The sequence below is a fragment of the Marasmius oreades genome, chromosome 1 (assembly GCF_018924745.1).
Source record: "Marasmius oreades isolate 03SP1 chromosome 1, whole genome shotgun sequence".
NCBI classification, from domain to species: domain Eukaryota; kingdom Fungi; phylum Basidiomycota; class Agaricomycetes; order Agaricales; family Marasmiaceae; genus Marasmius; species Marasmius oreades.
In genome coordinates, this window is record NC_057323.1 from 2,851,169 (window position 1) to 2,875,212 (window position 24,044).

At 47.8% G+C, this 24,044-nt stretch overlaps 9 protein-coding genes across 12 annotated transcripts; 6 read left to right on the forward strand and 3 right to left on the reverse strand.

The window, feature by feature from the left end:
- Nucleotides 1-19: 19 nt before the first annotated feature.
- Nucleotides 20-2,103, forward strand: E1B28_000900 (uncharacterized protein). The gene is made up of 5 exons (XM_043146782.1): nt 20-610; nt 668-1,234; nt 1,287-1,685; nt 1,738-1,792; nt 1,850-2,103. Exons 1-5 carry the CDS (start codon nt 74-76, stop codon nt 2,011-2,013), a joined length of 1,722 nt encoding a protein of 573 aa, XP_043015487.1. The 5' UTR covers nt 20-73; the 3' UTR covers nt 2,014-2,103.
- An 87-nt stretch (nt 2,104-2,190) lies between these two features.
- Nucleotides 2,191-3,913, forward strand: GDI1 (Rab GDP dissociation inhibitor alpha). The gene is made up of 7 exons (XM_043146783.1): nt 2,191-2,227; nt 2,278-2,409; nt 2,465-2,789; nt 2,844-2,952; nt 3,005-3,435; nt 3,486-3,630; nt 3,685-3,913. The coding sequence occupies exons 1-7, from the start codon at nt 2,210-2,212 to the stop codon at nt 3,869-3,871; spliced, it is 1,347 nt and encodes a 448-aa protein (XP_043015488.1). The 5' UTR covers nt 2,191-2,209; the 3' UTR covers nt 3,872-3,913.
- A 91-nt stretch (nt 3,914-4,004) lies between these two features.
- E1B28_000902 (uncharacterized protein) lies at nt 4,005-8,981 on the reverse strand (the record flags this gene model as incomplete). The annotated part of the gene is made up of 20 exons (XM_043146784.1): nt 4,005-4,360; nt 4,413-4,614; nt 4,664-4,917; nt 4,972-5,218; nt 5,266-5,565; nt 5,620-5,746; nt 5,798-5,856; nt 5,913-6,040; nt 6,091-6,284; nt 6,341-6,499; nt 6,552-6,642; nt 6,692-7,210; nt 7,261-7,666; nt 7,716-8,043; nt 8,096-8,208; nt 8,258-8,324; nt 8,378-8,471; nt 8,526-8,655; nt 8,713-8,850; nt 8,901-8,981. The coding sequence occupies 20 exons, from the start codon at nt 8,979-8,981 to the stop codon at nt 4,005-4,007; spliced, it is 3,993 nt and encodes a 1,330-aa protein (XP_043015489.1).
- Nucleotides 8,982-9,061: 80 nt separating this feature from the next.
- Nucleotides 9,062-11,883, forward strand: E1B28_000903 (uncharacterized protein; the record flags this gene model as incomplete). Its single annotated transcript, XM_043146785.1, has 4 exons — nt 9,062-9,698; nt 9,748-10,005; nt 10,053-10,589; nt 10,649-11,883. 4 exons carry the CDS (start codon nt 9,062-9,064, stop codon nt 11,881-11,883), a joined length of 2,667 nt encoding a protein of 888 aa, XP_043015490.1.
- Nucleotides 11,884-12,096: 213 nt separating this feature from the next.
- E1B28_000904 (uncharacterized protein) lies at nt 12,097-13,518 on the forward strand (the record flags this gene model as incomplete). The annotated part of the gene is made up of 10 exons (XM_043146786.1): nt 12,097-12,099; nt 12,155-12,251; nt 12,313-12,421; nt 12,478-12,541; nt 12,599-12,754; nt 12,812-12,951; nt 13,010-13,148; nt 13,201-13,329; nt 13,383-13,409; nt 13,474-13,518. The coding sequence occupies 10 exons, from the start codon at nt 12,097-12,099 to the stop codon at nt 13,516-13,518; spliced, it is 909 nt and encodes a 302-aa protein (XP_043015491.1).
- Nucleotides 13,519-13,863: 345 nt separating this feature from the next.
- Nucleotides 13,864-15,560, forward strand: E1B28_000905 (uncharacterized protein; the record flags this gene model as incomplete). Its single annotated transcript, XM_043146787.1, has 7 exons — nt 13,864-13,874; nt 13,932-14,015; nt 14,107-14,257; nt 14,326-14,555; nt 14,607-14,651; nt 14,703-15,174; nt 15,234-15,560. The coding sequence occupies 7 exons, from the start codon at nt 13,864-13,866 to the stop codon at nt 15,558-15,560; spliced, it is 1,320 nt and encodes a 439-aa protein (XP_043015492.1).
- A 40-nt stretch (nt 15,561-15,600) lies between these two features.
- On the reverse strand, nt 15,601-17,626 carry ARG2 (Amino-acid acetyltransferase, mitochondrial; the record flags this gene model as incomplete). The annotated part of the gene is made up of 3 exons (XM_043146788.1): nt 17,466-17,626; nt 17,346-17,411; nt 15,601-17,295 (listed from the first exon to the last, which is right to left on the reverse strand). The coding sequence occupies exons 1-3, from the start codon at nt 17,538-17,540 to the stop codon at nt 15,601-15,603; spliced, it is 1,836 nt and encodes a 611-aa protein (XP_043015493.1). The 5' UTR covers nt 17,541-17,626.
- Nucleotides 17,627-17,835: 209 nt separating this feature from the next.
- Nucleotides 17,836-20,186, reverse strand: E1B28_000907 (uncharacterized protein). Of its 2 annotated transcripts, none has more exons than XM_043146789.1 (7): nt 19,835-20,186; nt 19,387-19,781; nt 19,095-19,329; nt 18,555-19,032; nt 18,436-18,508; nt 18,081-18,375; nt 17,836-18,021 (listed from the first exon to the last, which is right to left on the reverse strand). In XM_043146789.1, the coding sequence occupies exons 1-7, from the start codon at nt 19,976-19,978 to the stop codon at nt 17,980-17,982; spliced, it is 1,662 nt and encodes a 553-aa protein (XP_043015494.1). In that variant the 5' UTR covers nt 19,979-20,186; the 3' UTR covers nt 17,836-17,979. The 2 variants fall into 2 exon arrangements, with proteins under 2 accessions (XP_043015494.1, XP_043015495.1); XM_043146790.1 differs by having other exon boundaries at nt 17,836-18,031.
- Nucleotides 20,187-20,265: 79 nt separating this feature from the next.
- E1B28_000908 (uncharacterized protein) lies at nt 20,266-23,953 on the forward strand. Of its 3 annotated transcripts, XM_043146792.1 has the most exons (15): nt 20,266-20,342; nt 20,398-20,457; nt 20,507-20,863; nt 20,914-20,922; nt 20,972-21,064; nt 21,124-21,273; nt 21,340-21,659; nt 21,718-22,174; nt 22,232-22,556; nt 22,626-22,862; nt 22,948-23,127; nt 23,176-23,182; nt 23,237-23,377; nt 23,437-23,496; nt 23,550-23,953. In XM_043146792.1, the coding sequence occupies exons 1-15, from the start codon at nt 20,313-20,315 to the stop codon at nt 23,860-23,862; spliced, it is 2,739 nt and encodes a 912-aa protein (XP_043015497.1). In that variant the 5' UTR covers nt 20,266-20,312; the 3' UTR covers nt 23,863-23,953. The 3 variants fall into 3 exon arrangements, with proteins under 3 accessions (XP_043015497.1, XP_043015498.1, XP_043015496.1); XM_043146793.1 differs by having other exon boundaries at nt 22,232-22,862; nt 23,176-23,189; XM_043146791.1 differs by having other exon boundaries at nt 22,232-22,862; nt 23,176-23,377.
- Nucleotides 23,954-24,044: the final 91 nt, after the last annotated feature.

The window sequence follows — 24,044 nt, forward strand, 5'->3', positions numbered from 1 at the left end:
TTTGGAGTTTTGCTCTGGTCGCGGTCTAAGTCGATCTCATCATCATCAACGGCGACACTGATAACGTTCCATTATGAACGGCATCCCAATATTTCCCAAAGAATCTGACCTGAAGGGGGACCACACTAACGGATATAACAACAATAATATTAACTATCCTTCGTCCTCAAATTTCGCAGACTTTCGTCCTCAATCCCACTCTCCTTTCACGCCCAATCAAGCTCAGCAGCAAATGCACGCCATGAATCATGCAAACCAGTGGCCCCAAACAAACCACCAGAATGCTCAACCTCACCCACAACAAACCCAGCATCAGCGGCCACACCAGTCTGTGCAAACTCCACAACAACACTTCAATCCGAGTCACTGGAATTTACCCATGCATCCTCCATCGTTTCCCAATGGTATGGTCGGAATGAATGGCATGAATCTCATGGGCTTAGGTCTCCCGCCCTTCAATATGCCGATGTTTCCTCAACAATTTTTACACGACGCGCTTGCTCTTTCTGCTCCGGTTGTCACCGCCGACGAGACGCTGCTGTTAGAAACTTTGATACGGCATCAGGCACAGGGAGATAATTATAAGGATGCCCTCAATAGCTTGCACGGTGTTAGTTTTCTTTTAACACGTACACGCGCTTCTGATGTTTGAATTTACTCCATCTAGAAAAATGGCCACTCGGCAAGTCTATGGAAGGACTATTACCTGGAACACAAAGACAGGATAGACCAAATCATTCTCAAGCGTTCGAATCCGAAGGAAAAGGAAAAACAACAAGACGATTTGAAGGATTTGAAATCCGTCGTGAAGTCGGTAAAGAAGCCGGTCATCAAGTTGGAACCCTCTCCCGACCCATCGTCCGCTACTTGGAAGCATGGCCGTTCTTCTCACAAACCTCGTCGCCAGTCATCTCCTCCCCCTCGTAAACCGCTTGCTTCATCAAGCCGGACACCCTCTGAATCTGTAACCAAAGGTGGCAGACGACGCACAATCAACAGCCTGACAGTCGATGCGCCGTCATATTCCAGGGAAATGCCCCCTTCAAATGCTGAGATCCAGATTCCCGAACCCCCTTCGCGTTCCCCTACACCACCAACGAAAGTTGTCCCTCACAGCCGAGGGAATAAATTCACCGAAGAGGACAGCGGATTCTTCATTAAATATATGTCTTGGAAGCTCAAGAATGACTCCGACTTATCGCGCAACGACCTGTGTGAACTACTCGCAGAGAAGGCAAGCACCACCTACTTATTTCTGATTACGTATTTACATAGAGCTTTTCAAGGCGCCGCATCACAGTAGCCAATCGTGGTATTCCTACTGGTCTAATCACCACGATCTGCCTGACAAGATTCTTGCCGCAGCACATGGAGAAGAGGAAGGGGGGTCGGGAGAGGGCTCTGGGGATGCATCTTCAGAGGAAGAATGTGACACTGTTCGACGGCGCCCAAAGTATAAAGAGCCCAGTTCTGATGAGGACGAGGAATCTCAGGCGACCGAGGAGGATGAAGAGAGCGATGTTGACGGTGATTCGCAAATACCTTCTTTTGATGAAAACGCCATGGGACAACCAGGCACCTCTTTCACCAAAGCCGATCTTGCAATCGTTGCACGCTATGTCTCAACTTTTGACGATTGGTCAGCTGCAACGAATGCGACAAAATGGGGTGCTTTCGCTGGGAAGGTATTTATCATCCACCTCACCCTCTTTGTTAGTCACTGAATTGCTGGAGTAGTATGCACAACGCACTGCCAAAGCTTGGGCGGAGTATTTCCGACGTAATGAACGTGGTGAGTCGACTCTACTTGTTCATAGCTTTCTTACTCGATTAACCCAACGCATATCAGCGATTACGAAACTTTCTAAGAGGATACGCAAGCAGGGCATCACGACCAGCTCCCCCCGTGGTCGATTATCATTTGATAATGGACCGCCCAGAACGAAGCGCAAGTTCGTTCCAGAGGAGGACTCGATAAGTGAACCTGAATCGAAAGCAAGTAGAACTTCTTAGTCTCATAACGCCTTTCTCGATTCATAATTTAACTTCTATATTTCCAACGCTCTAATAATGTACATACTGTATATTCCATCATGTTTCGGTCGTGTTGCCAGATTGGTGTGGATTATTGAGTTGCTCACGTGATGAGATCGATAAAATAGATAGAAATGATCCTCCATTAGCAACCACCAACTACACCGTCGCTATCATGGATGAAGAATACGACGTCCGTCTTCTTCCACCTAACTCCACTTTTCTCTGACCTCGATATTTCAGGTTGTTGTCCTCGGAACTGGGCTAACTGAATGTATCCTCTCAGGTTTGCTCTCCAAGGACGGCAAGAAGGTCCTGCACATGGACCGCAATGAGTATTATGGTGGTGACAGTGCCAGCTTGAACTTGACACAGGTAATCATATCCAGTTTTGTGTCACTGTAACTAACTTAGCAATGTCAAATTCTAGCTATATCGCAAGTTCCGCCCTGACCAAGCGCCTCCTGGCGAACTCGGTCGCGATCGCGACTATGCCGTCGATCTTGTTCCCAAATTCATTATCGCCACCGGAGAGCTAACCAACATATTGGTTCGCACAGAAGTTACCCGCTATCTCGAGTTCAAACAAATCGCAGGAAGCTTCGTCTATCGTGATGGCAAGATCTCAAAAGTGCCTAGCACCGAAATGGAAGCCGTAAGGAGCCCGTTGATGGGTCTCTTTGAGAAAAGACGGGCAAAGAAATTTTTTGAGTTCCTGCAGAATTGGAAGGACGATGATCCTGGGACTCATCAAGGTGTTACCCGTGTTCATTAGTCCTTTGATCTCGCTAATCCTTGCTCGACTGCAGGCGTCGACCTCGATAAAGATAGCATGAAGACCGTCTACGAGAAATTTGGACTCGAACCTGGTACCCAGGATTTTATTGGGCATGCAATGGCTCTCCATCTTGACGATGAGTGAGGAACTACTATTCTACTGCTGAGAACCTAATTGACCCATTTCGTCTAGCTACATCCACAAAATTGCACGAGAAACATACAGTCGGATTGTTCTTTATACTACTTCCATGGCTCGTTACGGCAAATCCCCCTACATCTACCCACTTTACGGTCTAGGAGAGCTTCCCCAATCTTTTGCACGTCTCAGTGCCATTTATGGTGGTACTTACATGCTCGACAAACCGATCGACAAGATCGAGGTCGGAAGCGATGGCAGATTTACTGGCGTTACCAGTGGTGGAGAGACAGTGAGGGCCAAACAAGTCATCGGGGACCCCAGTTATTTCGGGGCAGGAAAAGAAGTTGAAGGCAAAGTGCGGGTAGTCGAAGAGCGCAAAGTGGTTCGGGCTATTTGCATACTCAAGCACCCTATACCAGGCACGGAGGACGCTGACAGTTGTCAAATCATCATACCTCAGAATCAAGTGGGCAGACGAGGCGGTTCGGATACCCTCCACATGTTCTATTGCCATGAGTTAACTTTTCCGTAGACATTTACATCGCGATGGTTTCTTCGACCCATAACGTCTGTGCCAAAGATGTCTATGTCGCTATTGTTTCAACAATCGTGGAAACAGACAAGCCTGAACTCGAGATCGCTCCTGGTTTGCATTTGCTTGGGCCCATCTATGACAAGTGAGTCGATTCTCGCACGTATCCAAGTCGCGTGTTTACCTCTATGGTACTTAGGTTTGTCTCCATTTCTCCTCTGTACACGCCGACGTCATCCGGTGTAGACGACAACATCTTCATCACCCGATCGTACGATGCTACCTCACACTTTGAAACAGTTGTTGAAGACGTCAAGGACGTGTGGAAGAGAGTCACAGGAATTGACCTCGTTTTGGAGGATAAGCAAGTTGAGGTTCAGAACTAGACTATAAACCACATAGGTCCATATTCACCCACGCACTTCCACAAACCCACGGCCTCCTTGAAGACATAAACCAACTTCAACTGCAATGATGTGTGTATATATAAATTCTTTGCAGTTCGGAGCAATAACGAGTTCAGAAAAATACATTCATATCGAATTCTTGTACCTTTACGTCGTGTTTTGCAGATTGCATCAAGTTTCCGAGCCCAGCCTTCCTGGCGAAGAGATCACCCTCATTCTTGATCGGTTCTTCTGGAATGGGTGTTGGTTTTCTTTCGGGAGACGCTTTACGAGTCGGAGGGAAAGAAGGTATTTCCATATCGATCATCATCGAAGAACGCCTTCGATGTAGAGAGAACATAGTCCTCCGAGATGTACTCGGACTGGGAGTTCTATTAGAGTCAGCAGTTGTACTTTGTTCTTTTTCATGGATGACAGGATGTTCGAACGACCACGATCGTACAAGGTCGAGAGCGAGCACGTGGCAACCTTGAATAAACGACATTAGTAAGCAAGTCTGAATCTTCGCCAAGACTTTCACCCATTCGACAAAAAACACGGGCTATTTGGAGGACAAAGTTGAATTCCAAACGACCAGAAATCTCGCTGTTTCCCTTCGCGGTCTGTAAGGTCTTCGAACGCAGCTGGGAGAAAAGTAACGCCAAGCTAGGATCGTCATAGTGAGGTTCTCCAATGTCTTCCACAGGAATTTCTAGAGCGTCTACAAGTTCTCGAAGCGGGGTCTGAAGCAAGAGTTGGTCACCCTTAATATGTGCGAGATATCATACTCACAATAAGGATGCGGACGCTAAGATCTCTTCGGTGTAGCAGCCAAAAGGCCCAGCTAGCTAGCCACCGATTGCCATCCTGGAACGCAATAGGAACGACTATATTCTTGAGGATACTGAGCAGCACTGGACCGTCATTGCTTTGCTCCACGATGCGGGCGATCACTACCGCCAACTGGAAGTCATTCAGCTGTTTCACACAGACATTCACTGCGTCCTTCAAGGAGCCGCCGAGCAGGAAGAAAGCAGCAGCGTACTCTAGACCCAAAAACGTTCAGTAACATCTAAAAAAATATCGTCGACACCACACACCGAAGCGCTGTTTACTTAATAAAGCAAATGCATTCTTGAGTGCAGCTGTCCGCCAGCGAGGTTGTGTGAAATCGTTAGAAAGGAACTTGAGCATTAATGCCTGCTCCTTATGCCAAGCAGCCCGCTTCCATAGTCCATGCACAAGTTTGACTTTGCCGAGAGCGAAATAAAACAGAGAACAGCGGGTAGGATCCCGAGTGTCGTTAAACATGTATTCGTTTCGCGCTATATTCTCAATTTGTGCTTTCTGTAAGAGATCAGGCAACGTTCCGTGCGAGTAGAAGGAAAACAAACCAGCGAGTCAATGGAAGACAACCATATGGCGATGCCGAGGGCTCTGGCATCCGACCATCCGATTTTCCCATTACACGCAGCTTCTGAAGCTTTCAATAACAATTCCTGACTTTCACTATGGAACGCCCATGTCATATCCCGATACCGCAGTCGTTCTCTGCGAATGGTGCCTCGCGGAACACTGCCCTGAGACTCCGGGGAAGACGGTGAGGATGCACGACGGTTGAGAATATAGAAGGACCGCATTGATATTAGATAACGCAGTCCATTGGAATCTAACGCACGACTCTGTTCATCGATCTAAACCATGGTTGGTCAATCGCCGTCGGAGAGAAAACATTCATATGATCGTACCTCCAAGGTGGTCTGTATTAGCACGAGTAAATGTGCATGTTCGTTTGGAGTGAGATGGGGAAGCGGGTTAGCCTCAAGTCTTTCTATGAGTCCCAGAACCAACGAACGACCAAATCCTTCTTCTTCACTTGGAGGAGGTCAGGAACATCAACGCAAGGGCGTGGCAAGATCTACCTACTCGGTGTTAAGCCCCGGTCCATCAAACAGAACTGTGTATCGTTTCCGATGGATGATAGCCTAAAACACAATAACAAATCAACGGTAGTCGCCACGCTTAATGATCAAGTCCCGACTGTTTGTCCGTAGTCTTCCTTGAAAAACCTCTCTACTGGTAAAGAATGCCACGTCCATCTTGATAAGAAAGAGATTTCTATCGCCTTTGCGAGGCTGACGATGATTTCCTTGACCAACTCGACCTTGTCTAGTGTTCCTATTAGGATCACAAAATAAAGGAAGAACGAATCATTTCACCCCATAAGAGACACTGGAGAAGTATCTGTGGATGATAATCTTGGAGAGGACCATTATTCCGAGCAACATATTCGAACAAACTTTCCGTTTCTTTGTTCCTTCCAGATCCGTACAGAAGCATTTGATGACCAGCCCCGACGAGCAACGATCCACCAGTTAACCAGATGGAATCACTTATTGAATATGGTATAAAGCTAATATTATATTGAGTAAGGAGCGAGATAATCCGTTATAAATATGGTACACTGACTTTCCGATTTCTATCTTCCAACATGTTGACCAGCCTGGACCTTCATCGAAATAAGTCATACGCTGTTGACATATGAGTTCTACGTGATGCAAGAACCCGACTGCTAATATGGACTGCATGTCAGGAGTAGAAGTCCAATCAAGGTCGTTGATCGAATCACTAAACAAATGTTTAGTAATTTGTTCAACTTGAAAAGAGATCTTGATCCTACCAGAAAATTCGATGATACTCCAGCCCCGAGGCAAACTCCGATTCCTTTGAGTCCCATATTGTAAGCTCTTCCCCATCGCTGACTACGGAAACTAGAGACACAGTTGAGTCGGATATCGTAGGCCCAAGAAGAGATCGTACCCAACGCTGTCTTCTTCATCGAACTACACCTGGCCTTCCTAATATTCCTTCTATCTGTTTTCACTTGACCTGTACACCGCCATTCTGATCCCTGTTCATTAGATGAGCCATTTGCGACCTTTTTGACACTCCGAAAATGACTCAATCCCTCAGATTCTGGTTTCCAGAACGCAAGTTCTCCTGACTCGGAAACGCTCAGCAGCGCATCATATTCTGTCCACGAATCGCGATGGACCCATGCCATGGGATCAACAGGGACCATCACAGTTGTTGGAGAGAACGTGATGGGAAGTTGGCTGTAAGAATGCAACGATAGACTCGGAGGATGGTCAGTTCCGTTACCGCTCACTAAGATGTGCGCGATTGAGAAACCGTCCCCTATGCCGATAATTGAATCGTGTCCAGAATTCGAGGGCAACGTGAATAGCGACTTGATTGCGGGAACATAGAGAGTCACAGAGGGTTGTGTGTGCAGAGTGAGGGTGCCGTTCGTCCTGGTGTATGTAGCAAAATTACGGCCTTTAGAATGTGTTAGGGCAGTGGAGGGGCGAGGCAGATTTTTCACAAACCGCGATCAAGAACTACGGCGAGGTCTGTGGCCGTCCAAGCTCCTTTTCTCGTCAAAATCGAAGTTGGTGCATCAAGAGACCAGTTTTCCCCTGTACAATCTTTACGAATAACGCCAAGACCTTCGCCCTCTGGAGTCCGTAAGAAATGTAATATCCCCGTTTCCTCCCCGATCGCCCTCGTAAGACGGCGTGCAACTAGTTTCAGGCCATCCTTCTTCCCATCGAAGAAGTCATAGAGAGACAATTTCAGCGACGTCAAAGGCGGGGAAGTTACCATGGTCAGATCAGTCGAAACTTTGGAGCTTGGGAAGATAAAGAGATGAGAGGGTGGATCGGGCATGAATGAAGGTGGTGAATGGTGCAACGTGAAGTGATACAGTAGGGTTGGTGGCCTACGATCGATGTTCTAGACATCCTGTTGAATATCAAGACAGTATTAAGCATGATGAACTTACGGCCACAGCTGTCAGAATAATACCACCATCTCCCACCACGCGAAAGAAAATATCCCAATTCTCATCTTTAATGTCACGTAGTCTTCGGAAGTTCGTGTCTTCCAAGTCTTGTTTGAGGAGAACATCTAAACTTTGGCGCAAAGCGTGTCCATCGAGGTGAAACACAGTAGAGGCTCGATATTGCGGTTGTTGAGAAACCAGGGAGTAAGATGCTGAAGAGAAAAGTTCTATGGAGGCGTGCAACTGGAGGTGTTGGGGGGAGTCTAACACAGGGAGAAAGATGCGTAGAGTCGAGTCGACGGTGGTAGTGTACAGAATTAATTCATCACTGTTTGGAATCCGTTAATATGATGGATAGAACAGACACGGGCTAGACTCGCCGACTAGAGGCTGACGAAAGTCGCCATGAAAAGCTACTGACGGGCCTTGGGTGGGGGATTGCCTGAATTTCACGTCCAGTAGTGGTTGAATACAGCCTGATGGCGTTGTTCACCTGAGTTAAAAATGAGATCGAACCATGGATCATGATACGATGGCCATACTTGCGTTGTGGTTGCAATGTAAGCCAACGATGGTGCAAAACGAATCAACGCGGGGGTATGCTTGAATCTACTTTACAGATCAGTGAAATGCGCGGGAGAACGAAATTGGATTGAACGAACGATACAATCCACTTCTGCGACCAGGTGGGTAAGTCATTTTCGAGTATGAGGGTGTATACGGACAGTCCACGAGTTGTTCCAATTGCGAGGAGACCTATCGAGAATGAGGATCTCTATCTCTGTGGAAATAGATACAAACACGCGATACCTGACTTGCTGTCGAGGGTGGTCACTATATGGTCTTGGGGTAGTATTAAAGAGCTATGCACCCGCCATACGTCGTTCTGTACGCCGGAAAGGGACCAGGTTGCGACCCGGTTGGCTATTGCAGCGACAATCTAATCATTGTCAACGTTTACGGTCGAGGTGCACAAGAGTGTAAGAACACGACGAACTAATTTCATGCCTGAATCCACTGATATGCTTGATATCTCTCCGGGGACCCCGGGAAACACCTCCCCGAAAGCGAGAGCACGGACGAGAGCGAGTGATTGAGCACTGAGGATGATGACTGCATCGGCCGAGGGATAGAGCTGGAAAGAGAATGAGCGAGAGGAAGGAACCAGAGCAGAATAGAACATACGAGAAGAGACCTATCTGGCAAGAGGAGATTGTGAATTGAACCCTTTGGATGGCCAGGGTAGGCATGTTGTAGGGAGAGCATGGAGTAACGTGCGCACGGACCTAGCACACCATGAACGTCATGCTGCGGTTGCTACTCGTTCACTCCTTCCACCATCATCCATGCGCTTGAATTTATTCCTTGCTACTCTGCCCTTACTCTCGCTCTCTTCTCAGGTCTCCTTCGGGACACGGCCATCCTTCTCCAAGACTCTGATAGACCTTCTAGGCGATGACCCAGACTACCTATCCCTCCTGAAACTCATTCAACACGCTCGCCTAGTCCCCACTCTTAATCGTTTGGAAAATGGTACTCTATTTGCACCAACTAACGATGCCATCGAAAAGCACCGTCCGTCTAATCCTTTGTGGAACTCCATCCTCGGAAATTCAAGTTTTGTAATAAACGACAACATCCGGAATCAACTACGCCAGCAATTATTTTACCATATTATAAACTTATACCTGGCCCTTCCTAAGGATTCGGAGGCAGTGCAAGTTTTGAAGACGTTGCATTATCCTCAATCACCCCTCGAACCACCGACACATGACCCACCTCCTTATCCTCCATGGATGCCTATTCCAGGAGGTACTCTTGGTGGCGAACCACAGCGGCTCCGGCTGATTTCTCGAGGAGAACGTACCTGGGTTGGCGTTGATGCCCTCGGTAATGGAGGAGCCAAGATTGCCGGCAGTGCAACGGCGGCGAACGGCGTGCTCTTTGGAATTAAAGGTGTCCTAGAACCACCTCCAGACCTTGGTGAGTGAAATCTCAGATAAGCGCGTTTTCTCTCTCAGATATTGAATAGCCGTTGTCGTCTCTCGCAATTCTGCTGTATCCTACTTCCACAAAGTCCTGACACCCGAAATAACTCGGATATTAAACTCAACTGCGGCATTGACTGTATTTTTACCGGTCAATAAGGCTTGGGAATCATTAGACAGATACGAACGGCTGTATCTTGAGAGTCGATACGCGACTGACGATCTCAACATGATATTGAAAATGCATGCTGTCGCTGACAAGGACGTTGTTTGGTCAGAAACGTTCGCCCCATCGGTAAAATGTGAGTTCTTCTGTTGCAACTTGTAAATCTTCTGAAGTCGCGGCAAGTGACCACGATAGATGGTACTACCCTCGAGGTTAAGGTCACCCCTGAGAAGACGACGGTGTCGACGGCGACACTAATCCAACCAGACATCTATGCATCCAACGGCGTCCTACACTTCGTTGACTCACTTCTGATTCCACCTGGAGTTTTCACGATGACCCCCGAGAAGTATCTTCTCACCTTGGAGTGCTCAAAATTCGTTTCCCTCATACATGAAACCGACCTTACCTTCCTTATCAATGACACCGATGCACAATACACGATTTTAGCTCCCAGAGATGACGTTATATCGTTTTTTGGTAGCGGCGGCTTACCCGAACGAGGCTCCGATGAGATGAAGAGGATGATACTGTACCATTTTTTGCCAGGGCATTATACTCCCAAGAAACTAAAGGCTGGAATGTTAGTGGAGACCGCCCTCGAAGAGAAAGGACTCGATGGTCGGAAGCAAGTATTAGCTGTTGAAGCTGGTGAGGGTGAAAACGGTGATTCTTGGAAATCACTCAAGTTTGGTGGTGCAAGTGTGGTCCATGAACCAGGTCAGTCTGTTTCTCGAGTGTCGATCCGTTCAAATTTCTCATGAACACACGAAATCTAGTTGAAGTAAATAACGTTCTGATTTACTTCATCTCCAAACCTATCAATCCCCCTTCGGACGTACTCGCCACAGCTTTACCAATGCTCGACCATTCCTCCTTCGTTGCTGCGATTCTATCCACTTCTATCAGCGACACGTTCAAAAACACCTCAAGTACGACTTTGCTGCTTCCCAATAACGGCGCTTTCACACGATTGGGCCTGCTCGTTAGCAAGCATTTGCTTGCCCAGTCCAACAAGGCAGACTTGGAGAAGGTACTGTTGCATCATACCCTAGCCACCGTGCAATACGCGGATGCATTGCAAAGTGGAACTAAACATAGTTTTGCCACCTTGGAGGAGTCTGACTTGACAATCAGTCGGAAAGATAATGGAACTATCTTCGTGAGTGCAAGCGGTGGTTGGGCTGGGATGAAGTCCGAACTTCGCCCTCGTAATATCCTAACGCAAACGGGGGTCATACACGAGTTATCGGATATACTTATTCCCAGATCCATGGAACTCAATGTCGGGAAATTGGTCAAGGTAGCTGATGGCAGCACCATGGGCAGTTTACTAGTCAAGGCAGGCTTCGGTTGGGTCTTAGATGGCACAGCTCCTCCGGAGGATTCGCCGTGGGCTGATCAAGGTCTGGATGGCGCCGCATGGACGTTGTTATGTCCTACTGACGGCGCTTTTGATGGATACAACTTGACCGAGCTGTCCAGTGACATGAACGGACTTGTAACGTTGGTCAGCCAGCACCTCATACCAACCCCTTTCAAGAAGGGTGAGAAGAAGAGTGGGGAGACTCCGTTAGATATGGAAGACCCCTTGAACAACAATCGACCATTACTGCTCGACCACTCAGTCACATACTCCACTCTTCGTTCTTCCGCATCTGCATACGGGGACGTCGTATTTAAGAAGGACGGTGAGGCGGAGGGAGGCTACGTTATTGGCATCAAGAACGCGAGAGGGACGGACGGGAAATCGGACTGGGCAAGAGTTGAGTCCTGGGGACGATCAACAAATGGAAGGGGCACTGGGGGAGTCATACAGATTGACCGGTTGCTTGTGCCATACCAACCACCATGGTGGCTCGAGTATGGTGCCCCGATTGTAGTAGGAGTAGTCGGCGGTTCCTTGATATGTGGTTTCTTCTACGTCGTTCGACTCGTTTGGAGAAGAGACACCACAGAAGCAACTTATGAACCTGTTGGAGGATTCGCAACAGACGATGACGAAGAGTCATGAAGTATTCAAAGAAAGGAACAGTATTGTATTAGTATGTATCTAGATGTCGATGGTATCTTGTATTTCATGATGGAGTATGTATATACATATAAATAATCGTTCTTTCACATGCAAAACACGCGAACCAATTTCGGCTTTTTGGTTCCATTGGCTATGTCTCGTTCGGTCTACAAGTTACCGTGACCACCACCACCATTCCCTCTGAAAATCAAGATGGCAAGCTTTTGCACATTCCGACTCACTTTGTTACCTAATTACTTTATAACTCCAGGGCTCAAACACAACCAAGAAAGCGACCAATGTAGCAGCCGAAAATGCTAAGGCATTCATTGCAGGAGGAATTGGAGGCGTTTGCGCTGTGCTTGTCGGTGCGTCACCAACATATAGTCGCCTAATCCTCAATTTATTCTCTTTGCTCCACGACTTCAGGCCACCCGTTCGATCTCACGAAAACTAGGCTACAAACTGCACCAACTGGCACATACACCGGAGCTCTAGACGTCGTGAAAAAGGCATTAGCTCGCGATGGAATCACAGGGTAAGTCTACTTGCACACTCGGTCAACCCATTTATCTCACCTTGCTGATCCCTCAGGATGTATCGTGGCATTGTTCCTCCGCTTCTCGGCGTAACCCCAATATTCGCTGTTTCATTCTGGGTTTGTTTTGACTTGGCCGTTTCTTGCCGCCTGACTGACTTGTCTGGTTTACAACAGGCGTACGACGCGTCCAAGCAATTAATCTACGCTTTGACGCCCAACCGAAGGAGCGAAGGGTTATCGACGGCTGAGCTAGCTGCTGCTGGGTTTTTGTCCGCAGTTCCGGCAACCGCGGTCACAGCACCAGTGGAAAGAGCCAAGGTCCTTCTCCAGGTATGGATCTACTTTTCACTTGTCCCAAAAGATTTCCTGTCATTTCTCTGATTACAGATTCAAGGACAAGGAGGAACTGAGCAGAAATATAAGGGCGTCTTGGATGTGATAAAACATCTATACAAAGAAGGTGGTCTGCGAAGTATCTTTCGTGGTTCGGGAGCCACATTGATGAGGGACGGCCCTGGCAGTGCTGCGTACGTCCTGCCAGCTCAATCTAAGTTCGGACCTCGTTGGCTCATTCCGAACGTCTAGTTACTTCGCAGCTTACGAAGTCACTAAGAAAGCCCTCACGCCTGCAGGTCACTCCCCTTCAGATTTAAATTTGAGTGCTATCGTCCTCGCCGGCGGGATGGCAGGAGTCGCGATGTGGACATTGGCAATTCCTCCCGATGTACGATATCTCGTTGTCTCCAAAACTCCTGCGGCACTCATTCGTGTCCTAGGTTATCAAATCTCGAATTCAATCAGCGCCTACAGGGACCTATTCAGGAATCATGGATTGCGCTAGAAAGACAATAGCCCAGGACGGTGCCGGAGCATTGTTTAAGGGACTAGGTCCTGCAATGGCACGGGTAAGCCATAGATACCTGAACTCATCAACGCCGTTCTTATCAACTTTCTGCAGGCGTTCCCGGCCAATGCCGCAACTTTTGTATGTTTTGCTTTTCGTTTCTTTATTCCTTGGATGTCCATTATTGACGCGATCCCTAACGAAGCTCGGTGTAGAGGCATCAAGAAAACTCTTGAACTCGATATTTTAACGGATCATCTTCTATGTTATGGGACGGTCAATGATATCTGCGCTCGGATGCATCTTACCTACAGTACGCGCTAGAAATACTAACTCTGGAAGCTCAGAGTCACTGCAGCTCAAACTCCGATGACACGATCATGTGATTACTAGTCGTTGTACGTACTTAGAATATATACTTAGATCGACAAAGCCAAAATGCGCAGGGTAACGTAAGTTGACCTTTGTGCCCTGTTCCCACTCATCCATCTTCCTCTCTTTCGTGACGATTTGACGACTAACCGACGACATTAACGATAATTGCGCTCTCAACTGCGACATCCCCCAGCGACACCCTCAATTCCTCTTTCATACCATGTCTTCTATGTGGGTACTGAGCACGGCTTGCTCCGCTCGATTTCGTTTTGAACGTCACCTTTACAGGACTAGCTCCCCTTCCAGTAGTGGAAAGAAAGTTAAAGTTGCCAAGCGAAAACCAGCTACACGACGCGCGCCATCAGCATCCGAGTACGTTGAACCTCCTCCGACGCGTGTCGCGCCACTGGGTCAAAGAATTGTCGTGTTAAACCGCTATCTGGCTGATTGGTTTCCTTCAAAGGATCGCTAAAAGTGTTAAACATTTTGAGACCTGGAGCACTCATCAGAATCTGGAACAGGCAGAATTCAACGACCTCCCCGAGGACCTTATGAAGGATGTCAAGGCCGTGTTCAGTACCTCCGCCCTCGTCCCCTTGAGTTGGGTTCAGCAGGTAACATTAACATTCTCGGGATATAGTTGAGTTGCCCTAGTCTAACTCCCGAGTTTTCACCGTTTCAGGGCTCCCGGGACCATCGGTGGCTCGTATCTTGCTCTTCCCCAGAATTCATTTCGTTCATAAATGAGGCTCACGAAGCCGATCCTGAGTTATTCTTTGATGACCGGGAGAGGAGAACGAATGCATTCCAGCTACTTTCCGCTCTTATTCACATATTCTCAGCCTGGATGAGCTTGAAGCGCATGTTAGCGTCCTTGATACGATTTTCTGAAGCAGATTTCGTGGCGAACGTGTACTTTTCTCTCCTTGTCCGCTTCACGGAAATCTATTTACTTCTTCATAGTTACACTCCTCTCCGGAGTCCTGCCATAACCGAAAGCACTCAACGGTATGTAAATATTTTTTCTTATAGACGCGGAAGACTGATCACAAAAGGCAGAATCCAACCTCGTATTTGCCTCCCACAACCCTCCGTTCTTAGAAAGTTGGGGTCAGACGCAGCCCTGATTCTTAGCACCAAATTGGTGATCCCTGATACTGCCATTCTAATCCCAGCTTCCTCTATCAAGCACTTATCCTCTTCCGCCTCTTCACCTTATAAGGCACTGAATAAGGTCATCAAAGCCGGGAATGCTAGCAAAGGTTCCTCGTTCCGCTACCAAGCAACGATTTGCGACCGTCTACCGGATAATCCTGGCTTTGAATTCGCGAGCAGTTTTTGGGAAGACAAAAAGCCCCAGCATCCAAACCCGGAAGACGCTTACAGGCAGAACAGGATGTCCACCGCTGCTGCAGTGCGACAGCTACATGCTTTGCACGTTCGGGTACCTATTTTCGGATTAGTCTGGTGTAGTGGCACTGTCAAAGCACACGTTGACTTTATTGGGAACTCTGAGGCAGATGAAATACCGGTAAGTTACGATTGCCACCGGGTCCCTGTTCCTTTGTCCGACGCGTTGATGATGTATAGACTGTACTCTCAGCGCCCTACGCTAGGCGAGGCGATGGAGAGGGATTCGAGTGGCGCTTGGAACGGCCTGCAGATATCATCCAAGTGCATTTCCTTATCAGAAACATCGATAAATGGACCATCGGTTGTTTTCGAGAAAGAGTTCTGGTAGGAATCAAGAAACTTGTTGACCATACCATCACTCAAGGGAAGAACTTTGAGCCTTGGAGACGATGTGGGGAGATAGCTACCACCCGCAGTAGGAAGCAGAAAGAAAATCTCAAAGTCGCATCTCATTCCTCCGGGTCAATATCGGAAGAACCAAAGGCTCGAACGCGAAAACGGTAGTGATATATGTCTATAATACGCTATAATAATACAATCCAGTTTACTTTTTCCAACTCGACGGTATCCGACTAACGACGTCAGTCCACGAAGACAACCGACCTTCTTCCCATTCTCCGATCCATGACAAACCGCTTCGGCCTCGGCGGCCTTGCTCTATTTTTAGACGCTTCTCGGCGTCACACCAAAAGAGCACCCAGTCTCCCATTCGCACGTGTCCAGAACTTCGTTCAAAGTACCACTTGTTGACAGGGTTGTTGGCACGACTCCTCCACACCAGATCACGACCTTCCCCTTTCCCTTCTTTACCACCATTGGGATTGGCAGAGGATGGGTGTCCGAGGCCATACGATTCATCGTGAAGAGCAACCCAAAGAAAGTCTACAGTTCCGTCGCCTTGATGGCTGGGCAAGACTGCAAACTTGTCGAGGTAAGAAATCGGATTCGATGAGGTGGATTCACGTTCACTGGTCACAATCGCGGCGCCTACATAGTCCCCTGCAATAATGGTGAAATCGAGCACTGTGTCAAGGCGTCTGTAAAATGCCGCCTCGTCCAATTTACGACCGAAAGATTGCTCTAGTAAAACAGTCATTTTCGCCTTATCGATCTGCGATGTTGTTTGCACAACATGAATCGGAAGGCCTCGACGTAATAAAGTGGGAGTATGAGGGGTAAGCTTACGGTTGCCTTGCAGAAGCGCGTGAGGCAAACTTGAGCTGACTGCGGGTTTATTGGTGATAAGATTGCCAATGAGGGAGCTTTGGGAGCGATGAGATACCATGACCGCAGAAGATGTCGGCGGCATGTAGGCCAGACATGTCCGGGCTAATGCAAGGTTTGAGAGGGAGGTGGGATGGGTATGCTGCCATTCATCGTGGAATGTATCATGAATGTAAGAATACTCTGAATTGAGATTGACGAGGAGATGCGGGTAGCCAGCTCTGGCATACGAGGGAATACCACCTTCTCGGTTGATGATCATGAGACGGAGGGGAGTGAGATCAACTTCACCGGGCGAGTCTTGACGACGACCTACTGCTCCAGTTTCGGTCATTCCTTTAGCGAGTGCCCCAAGTACATCATTCGCATTGACACACACAGAGCGACAGAAGGAATCAAGGGCAAGAGGTGCAATTACTGGAATCTCACCAGCACACAGGGCTGATCGAATGGGTATAAGGTCGGACGGAAGAGTGTGAGCCTCCGGCGGAGAGAAGTCAGAGGTTGCACCTGTATCCTCATCCCCGGGCTTTGGTCCAAGTCTGACCGCAGCACCGAGCACGGGTCGCGCACGAGCACCCTGCTTCTCAAGGGCAGAAACGACGCGCATGGTTTCCTCGACAATGGCCGAGCGTTCGTCCTGGCCTCCCCGAGAAATAAAGTCGTTTTCGATGACGATCACGCTGACAAGGCCCAATTTCTCTAGATATACCATTCCACGAGCGATGCTGTCAAGTTGTACATCCGTGAAGGGACCTTGCATTTTGACGAGCGCCGTGCGCCTGATAACTGGATTAAGTATGGAAGCAATGATTGGGCTAGGTTTAGGCAGTTGTTCTTGTGTCGGTATCTGCGTAACTGTGGGTTTAGATTCAGATGCAACGGTGGAGGGTATGGATATATCGTGTGCGGGTACAAGGGCGGGCTTCGTGATAGGTCGAGGGTCAAATGACGCAAGATAGGAGCGACTATCCCTCAATGACGGGTTTGCTCGAAGGATTGAAAGAATAAAATCCTTCGACGTGTTATCAGACGCGGAACTAGAGAAACAGTAGAAAAACTCACATTGTCTGATGGGTATCCTTCATCATTCTCTGTTGGCGGTGGCGATGAACGCAAACTACGGATTGTCTGCTAGAGACTGTGAGATGGAAGATTTTACCCGGCAATGATAGAAGTACACACAGCATAAAAGGATTTGTATGCTTGCGAACGCCTTACTTTGAGAGTAGACGACAGGACTTGTGAGTTGCTGAACATTGTGAGGGAGATCAGGGAAGGGGGGAAGAAAGAGGGCAGGCTGAGTGAGTCATGGAAGAAGCGATGGGGGCGTTTATATCATTGAGCGAATGCAACTGCTGTTTTGAAAATTATATCTAATCATGAACCATTATCAGATAACAGCATACTAAATCGGGTATATCGGGTCCAGGATACGATACAGAGTTCCTCCGAACCCTTTTCCCAAGCGAATAGCTCATATCCCTCAGGCGGAACATACTGTATTCATGTAACAGCATGCGCTGGTGTAGGATCGTCAAACTTGTCAGAAAGGCGCCGCTTTAGCTATTGGTTTGCAAAAAAAGCTCATAATAGCTCATAGTGTACAAGTCGTAAATACAAAAATCATAACGTGAGCGGGAAACGAGCATTCGTGTCCACAGCCTAGTTACTCCGCAGCTACACCCAATGGCACAATTCAAAACGTGAAAAGTCGGTATTGTCTTTCGCCCTTGGATGACTGAAAATGGCTGTGATAATCAAGGAAACAGTAAAACAGCAGAACAGCAGAACACTGACATTCTCGTCTACCACGATCAGCGCATCCTCGCTGCACATCAACGCGCAATAAGCATTTGCTGCCGGTAATGTAACGATGTGTACGCGATAGGGCATGAACGTGGAAACCTCGGTGACGAAGATTTTCTTGATTTCGGTGGGTGTGGTGACATGGAAAGTTTCATCAGGAGGAAGAACCAGAAGGTTGGAGGGGTCCTGGGCTTGAGTATCGTGTACCCTAGCACGTCTGTTAAAGTCATACAACAGCACCGTACACGTGCCGTTTGTCCGACTGCTGCATTCCTTTACAACATACCTATTGCAGTTCGATGAGGTGTTTGCGCTGGGTTTCAGGGTAAAACAACCAGGGACGCACCGTGACCCATACGAGTAGCATTCCCACACCGTGAAGTTCGTTTGCGTAAGTGGAAATTCCATGAATCGTGTTCCTTCAAACGATCAGTACATCTTTCGGAATCGTAAAGTCGAACTAACCCGTCGGGCCCCAGGTTTCCCAATCTACTTCGTGTTGCTCTTGTTCTTTGCCTAGAACGTCTGTATAGGCCAAAAGTGTACTTTGCGGAACAAAGAGAACGAGAAGATGCGTGTCTTCCCCTTCGTCTTCATCGCTGATATCATCCGTTTGTACTTGAAGTGAAACGGCATAAACCCGGTTTGAATGAGCAAGATGAAACGGTACATGCAATTCAGGACCCGGGGTCCAAGACGGCGAGGGATCACACCTAATAGCAAAGCGAATGGGTAGCGCGGACCTAGAGAGCCTTGGAAGTGACAGAGAGCGTGTATGTAAGGCCGCATGGTATGCTTTCTTGCCACCAGATTGCAATTCGAAGTCCACTACCAACAAACTGGCATTGAAGTCATCGCTGGCTGGAGATAGAGAAACTATGGCCACAACTATGTGACGTTCAGATAAGAAGCTGAATGATCGTATCTCGTCGCCGGTGAGGTACTGAGAGGTAGGCGTTGAGCATTGAGGATCAAAAAATACAGAAAGGAAAAGATGTTCTGTACCGTCTTTATATGTCCACTGCGCCAATTCCACACGATGATTTCATTTACACCCGCCTCCACACTATGAAATAGAATACCGAGGTGTTCTCCAGAGACTTGAATAGAATATGACAGATGTGGATCGGGAGATTCCTGCTTGTGCACCAGTACATCACCATTTGCCTGAGGGTGCCTAGTGCACGATGACATCGTTCTTAGATGGATTCGATAACAATGATCGGGATTTTGTCCCCACCTCAAAGAAGGTCAGATTTGGTTAAAGACGGGTATAGAGATACGAGGAGTTTCTCACCAACGCGGCGCCTCCACCAGCACGAGTAGATCTTGAGATGGATCGATACCGAAATCGCGAACCTTGAGTTGTGGGTCAGGCTTGACTCTCCATTCTTTGTCTTCAATTCGACGATACTGGGACGGCAATTGACGAAATATCAAGCCACCCATGAGGTCCTGCTGTGCCAATACGTTCCCAAAAAGCTCCCAAAGTCCACCACCAGCCATTGCGTGGCGCAGTTCGCGGTTCCACTTCAATCTGTCCCATGCTCTCTGATGTTTTCTCAATGCACTCAGCTTTTCTGCCACAGGAAGGTCGGAAAGCTTTCCGTCCTCATTTCCAGTGATCGCGAGCTCTAGTGTGTACTGTAGAGCACTAGACTCTGCAATAACCGCATTCGTTTTCTTGCATACCTATGCACAGTCGTTAATGAGGCTGTCGGAGGTGCTTCACAACGAATGCCTACCTGTCTGCAGCGCGCTAAGGTAAAACAATCGAGATGAGTAAAGATTTGACAACACAGCTCTACCGGCAAATTGAGGATATTTGAAGACATGGTTGAGGGAGAATGGTTTGAGTCTTTAAGACACGTAGAGTGGAGTCGAAACATGATGCAAGATACATCGTATTTTTTATATTTCTATATCATCCCGACCCTAACCACGCGCTTGATCGTTGTTCTCTGCCGAGTCTACATCGGGTTCAGCTGAGCTACGCCTGCTGGGACGAATTCCTGTGAGCCCGGGACACTGTTAGTTTGGATTTTCGGGATGGGAATACTTGATAGACTGTGGCGGGAGTCAAGTAGCAATTAATACTGAAGAGAATGTCACTTCGGGTTGAGCGCCTGCCCCAGAACGCTTAATCGGCCCGGGCTTACATACTTTACAAGTCTGAGCTACATACTCTTGTTACGAACGTCAAACGAGACTACACTGAATTCAATGTCCCAGAGGCAACTGGCTGTTACTAAAGTACGTGTTATATTATTTCTGTGGGAAAAACATGGTCTCATGCCATTCCATGTAGTTTTACAATCAAGATACTGTGCAGCGAATATCCTCTCCTCAGAATCTCGGAGTTGTATTAGTTGAGCTTCAGTTCACCTCCCCGGATACTGTTGCCTAACTCAGACTAGAGATGCTGGCACGATACGGAGGATTTGCCTGTGCCCAGTCCCTTTATAGATCCTCTAATGAGACATTTGGATCGTGGCCAAGTTGGCGTATCATTCCTTTCTGAAGGAGGTCGAAGGGAAGTTGTGAAAGAGTCTGATCTCAAGCTCTTGGATCGAACGTTACAGCCAGGAGATTTTTGCAAGCGAAGCGTGGAGGATGTTCGGTCAGGTGTGATAAAGAGGGCTAGAGTCAGAGGACGTGTTGAACATGTTATCAGTGGCGAAGGTGTGGAGGGATGGAAGACAGTCGAAGACATCAAGTTTCGTCGGGACGCGGAAATAGGTGATTATGTGGTGTATGACGACTGGTTTGGACAGGTACGCTCTGTGTCCTGCGATATTTCTCAAGCGCTAACAGGGGCATCTAGGTCATTGAGGTATTGATAAACCGGAATCTCTTGCGAAGCCCACTGACAAAATCATCAGCTTTATGACGAAAGCATCGTAGAGCTTCCTACTGGACAGCTCGTGCGACTTCCGGAATTCAGTTCACGCCTAGTCGTCGGTGAAAAAGCTGAAGTCAGTTGTATATGTCAGTTTCGGCTTCTAGAAGAATGATCTCAGTCGAACTCTCGCAGAACATCATTCCTAGCGCTACAAATGGGACGAACGGAGTTCAGAACCTCTTTGGCTTCCTTCTGGGAAACGGACGAACGGAAGGGCTCGAGACCGTGATTGCTGTCAAGCATACAGTTTATGCAATTGCATGGCTGGCATTGAATCAAAGCGTCAGCGTCAACTTCCGTAACTCACAACTGCATTATCTTACCGCCTGTTCTATTGTCAATTCTCAGCTACCCCGCGAACAAGTCCAGCATCGTCAACGACCTCACCGATTCTGGCACGGGAAGGATATCGCCAAGCTGACCTTGGTTCGCTGTCATGCAGATGCCCAATTAAAAATCAGCGATAGGATCAAGCTCAAAGATACCACAGGACTTCCCTACACAAAACATGGTCGTGAAGGTGAGGCTTGTGGGGTAATCACTGTGCATGGCTTCACGATGGCCTTGACGGAGACCACTCTCGATGTTTTGTGGCAGGACGGAGCTGAAGAATCGGTCCTAGCTACCGACGTCGTACCTTATTTGAATCCAGATGAATATGATTGCTGGTAATGCTCTCGGTTTTTCAGTACGACTAATCTACAGGTCAAGCTGATATCGTTCTAGGCCCGGTGATCACGTCATATGGAAAAACGAAGGAGTCAGACGTTCAGCCGTTGTTCAGACGGTAGATGCCGTTCAAAGGACAGCCTCCGTTCTCTTCAGTGACACCGAGAAAATCGAAATAGTATCCCTGCTCGAACTCGATCCCCATGGCACCTCCGATATGGACCCTTATGCCCAATATAGTTTAGACGGTCTTGGAGTTAGGCGTGGCGATTTCGTGTTCATACACCAGGCAGGCATCACCAATGGCTTCGAAAGTCCCAGAGTTCCAAAAATCGGCGAACTTGAAACCTGGGTTCGTGAAAACCCTTTCGCAGATGGTCAATTAATTGGTTGGCGGAAGGAGATGTCGGAATTGGGAGCTAGTATTGCGGATAGACGTGGTACAGATGGTTCAGAGGAGGGGCATATGTTGCAACCTGATGAAACACTTGATTGGGTCGGTGAAGTCTTAGATGTTCGTCCTTTCCTTTCCTTTCACTCTATATGGTCTCAAGCAACAGTCATTATTCAGTTACTGCTCGACGGCACAGTTGGAGTGTTGCACCCAAACGGATCTGTGAAGAAATATTGTCTTGAGCGTCTTACGAAGCTTTACGATGGTATAAACCAGTTGGAAGATGATCTATACAATGGTTCTGATGAAGGAAGTCCTGGTTTTTATGACGAAAAAGATCAAGAATGGTCTATGAACGATGAAGATGGATGGCAATCCAGTTATGATGAAGACCAGGTGGAGTGGAATGAGTATATTAATGACGAAACTGGCGAGGAGGCTATGCAAATAGACAAGACAAACCCCACAGTGACAGGCTCATCTTTAGTGCTGACTGATGCAGGTTCGCCAATGTCCCATCATCCTCATCTCATTGGTGTTGGGTCTGATGTACCTGCCGACGCCCTGCAAGAGCATTCAAATACCATGATTACCATAACATCCTCCACAGAGCCGAAGCCCTCTTCACTGGTAGACTCGGAAACCACGAGTACCCAGGATGAAGACCCGGCATTCTGGAAACGCTTCGATATAATGCCTTCTGCTCCTCCCGACCATGCTTTTTACAACACTACACCATCTTTACCCACGAAAACCTTTCATGCTCGCTTAAATCGTGAATATCACATTCTCCAGAGTAGCCTACCAGGTGCGAGTACATTTGTCCTCCCAACTGATCGACCGCTAATCCTGCATGGGTTCTCGCTAACGTCTCCTTGTTCATCATTCTCCAGACACTATTCTCGTGCGGACATATGAAGACCGGGCGGACCTCTTACGATGCCTCATCATTGGACCCCAGCACACACCTTACGAAGATGCACCATTTGTCATCGACTGGATGTTGGATTCAAGTTTTCCCAATTCCCCACCGTTGGCACACTTTTTGAGCTGGACAAATGGGAATGGAAGAGGTGAGCACTGAGCAGATATTTGTTTTCACGTTATTTGAATGATCATAGTGAACCCGTTCGTGGTAACCCATCTAAATTGATAATAATCTTGGACTCATTATACCGGTAGCAACCTCTACGAAGAAGGCAAGGTCTGTCTCTCAATACTGGGGACATGGGCAGGTGATCGAATCGAATCTTGGAGTGCGAGTCGATCTTCTCTTCTCCAGGCTTTTGTTAGTATCCAAGGCTTGGTTCTTGTTAAAGAGCCGTGCGTCCATTTGCTATATGGCCATTCTGGCAGTTTTTGTCTAACTTGACCATTTGCAGCTGGTTTTGTGAACCAGCTTACGAGAAACTTCGAGGCACTGAAGAGGGTCTTGTGAACAGGTGAGTTTGAGAGTGAAGGACCCACTGATCCGGACTCATACCACTTCATTAAGCCGTCTATACAGTGAGAAGGCCTACGTCCTTTCTCGAGGATTTGTTCGCCGTGCTCTCGAAATACCACTTGGTGGCCTAGAGAGTGAGATCAGGTGGCTATATTATACCAAACATCGACTGGCGAAAGTCCTTAAAGACTCGAGAGACCTCATCACAAAGAGCAAGGATACCTCCTTGAGTGCGGAAATTGAGAAAGATTTCGAAGTCCCGGTCCCGCGGCTGTCTGCAGGAGGTATCATTACACTCGAACGGACGTTAAATAAATTGCAAGCACTACTTGATTTGTATATGGACACAAAGACAATAGCGTAACAAATATCATATACATATCCTGTATCTTAGCAAGTGCTTTATTTACCGGAGTACCTGCACGGGTCGGCATTTTCATTACCGTTTTATCCCAACCCAATACGTCTCTTTCTACTGTAATCAGCCATGTGTCCAAATCTATCCCAAGCCGGGTTCTTCAACAACCGGCCTTCAAACTTCAAGGC

What these genes read in the sequence shown, in the direction of transcription:
- E1B28_000900 (XM_043146782.1), top strand. Translation starts at nt 74, where the DNA reads ATGAACGGCATCCCAATATTTCCCAAAGAATCTGACCTGAAGGGGGAC. An exon ending in GTGAACTACTCGCAGAGAAG is followed by an intron (nt 1,235 to 1,286) that starts GCAAGCACCACC and finishes GAGCTTTTCAAG; the next exon opens with GCGCCGCATCACAGTAGCCA. An exon ending in TTTCCGACGTAATGAACGTG is followed by an intron (nt 1,793 to 1,849) that starts GTGAGTCGACTC and finishes AACGCATATCAG; the next exon opens with CGATTACGAAACTTTCTAAG.
- GDI1 (XM_043146783.1), top strand. An exon ending in GCTCTCCATCTTGACGATGA is followed by an intron (nt 2,953 to 3,004) that starts GTGAGGAACTAC and finishes CATTTCGTCTAG; the next exon opens with CTACATCCACAAAATTGCAC. An exon ending in CTTGGGCCCATCTATGACAA is followed by an intron (nt 3,631 to 3,684) that starts GTGAGTCGATTC and finishes TATGGTACTTAG; the next exon opens with GTTTGTCTCCATTTCTCCTC.
- E1B28_000907 (XM_043146790.1), bottom strand. Translation starts at nt 19,978, where the DNA reads ATGTTTCGACTCCACTCTACGTGTCTTAAAGACTCAAACCATTCTCCC. An exon ending in CCTTAGCGCGCTGCAGACAG is followed by an intron (nt 19,782 to 19,834) that starts GTAGGCATTCGT and finishes GACTGTGCATAG; the next exon opens with GTATGCAAGAAAACGAATGC. An exon ending in GGAAACCTGGGGCCCGACGG is followed by an intron (nt 18,509 to 18,554) that starts GTTAGTTCGACT and finishes GATCGTTTGAAG; the next exon opens with GAACACGATTCATGGAATTT.
- E1B28_000908 (XM_043146792.1), top strand. Translation starts at nt 20,313, where the DNA reads ATGTCCCAGAGGCAACTGGCTGTTACTAAA. An exon ending in TCGTCGGTGAAAAAGCTGAA is followed by an intron (nt 21,065 to 21,123) that starts GTCAGTTGTATA and finishes GAACTCTCGCAG; the next exon opens with AACATCATTCCTAGCGCTAC. An exon ending in GGCTGGCATTGAATCAAAGC is followed by an intron (nt 21,274 to 21,339) that starts GTCAGCGTCAAC and finishes GTCAATTCTCAG; the next exon opens with CTACCCCGCGAACAAGTCCA.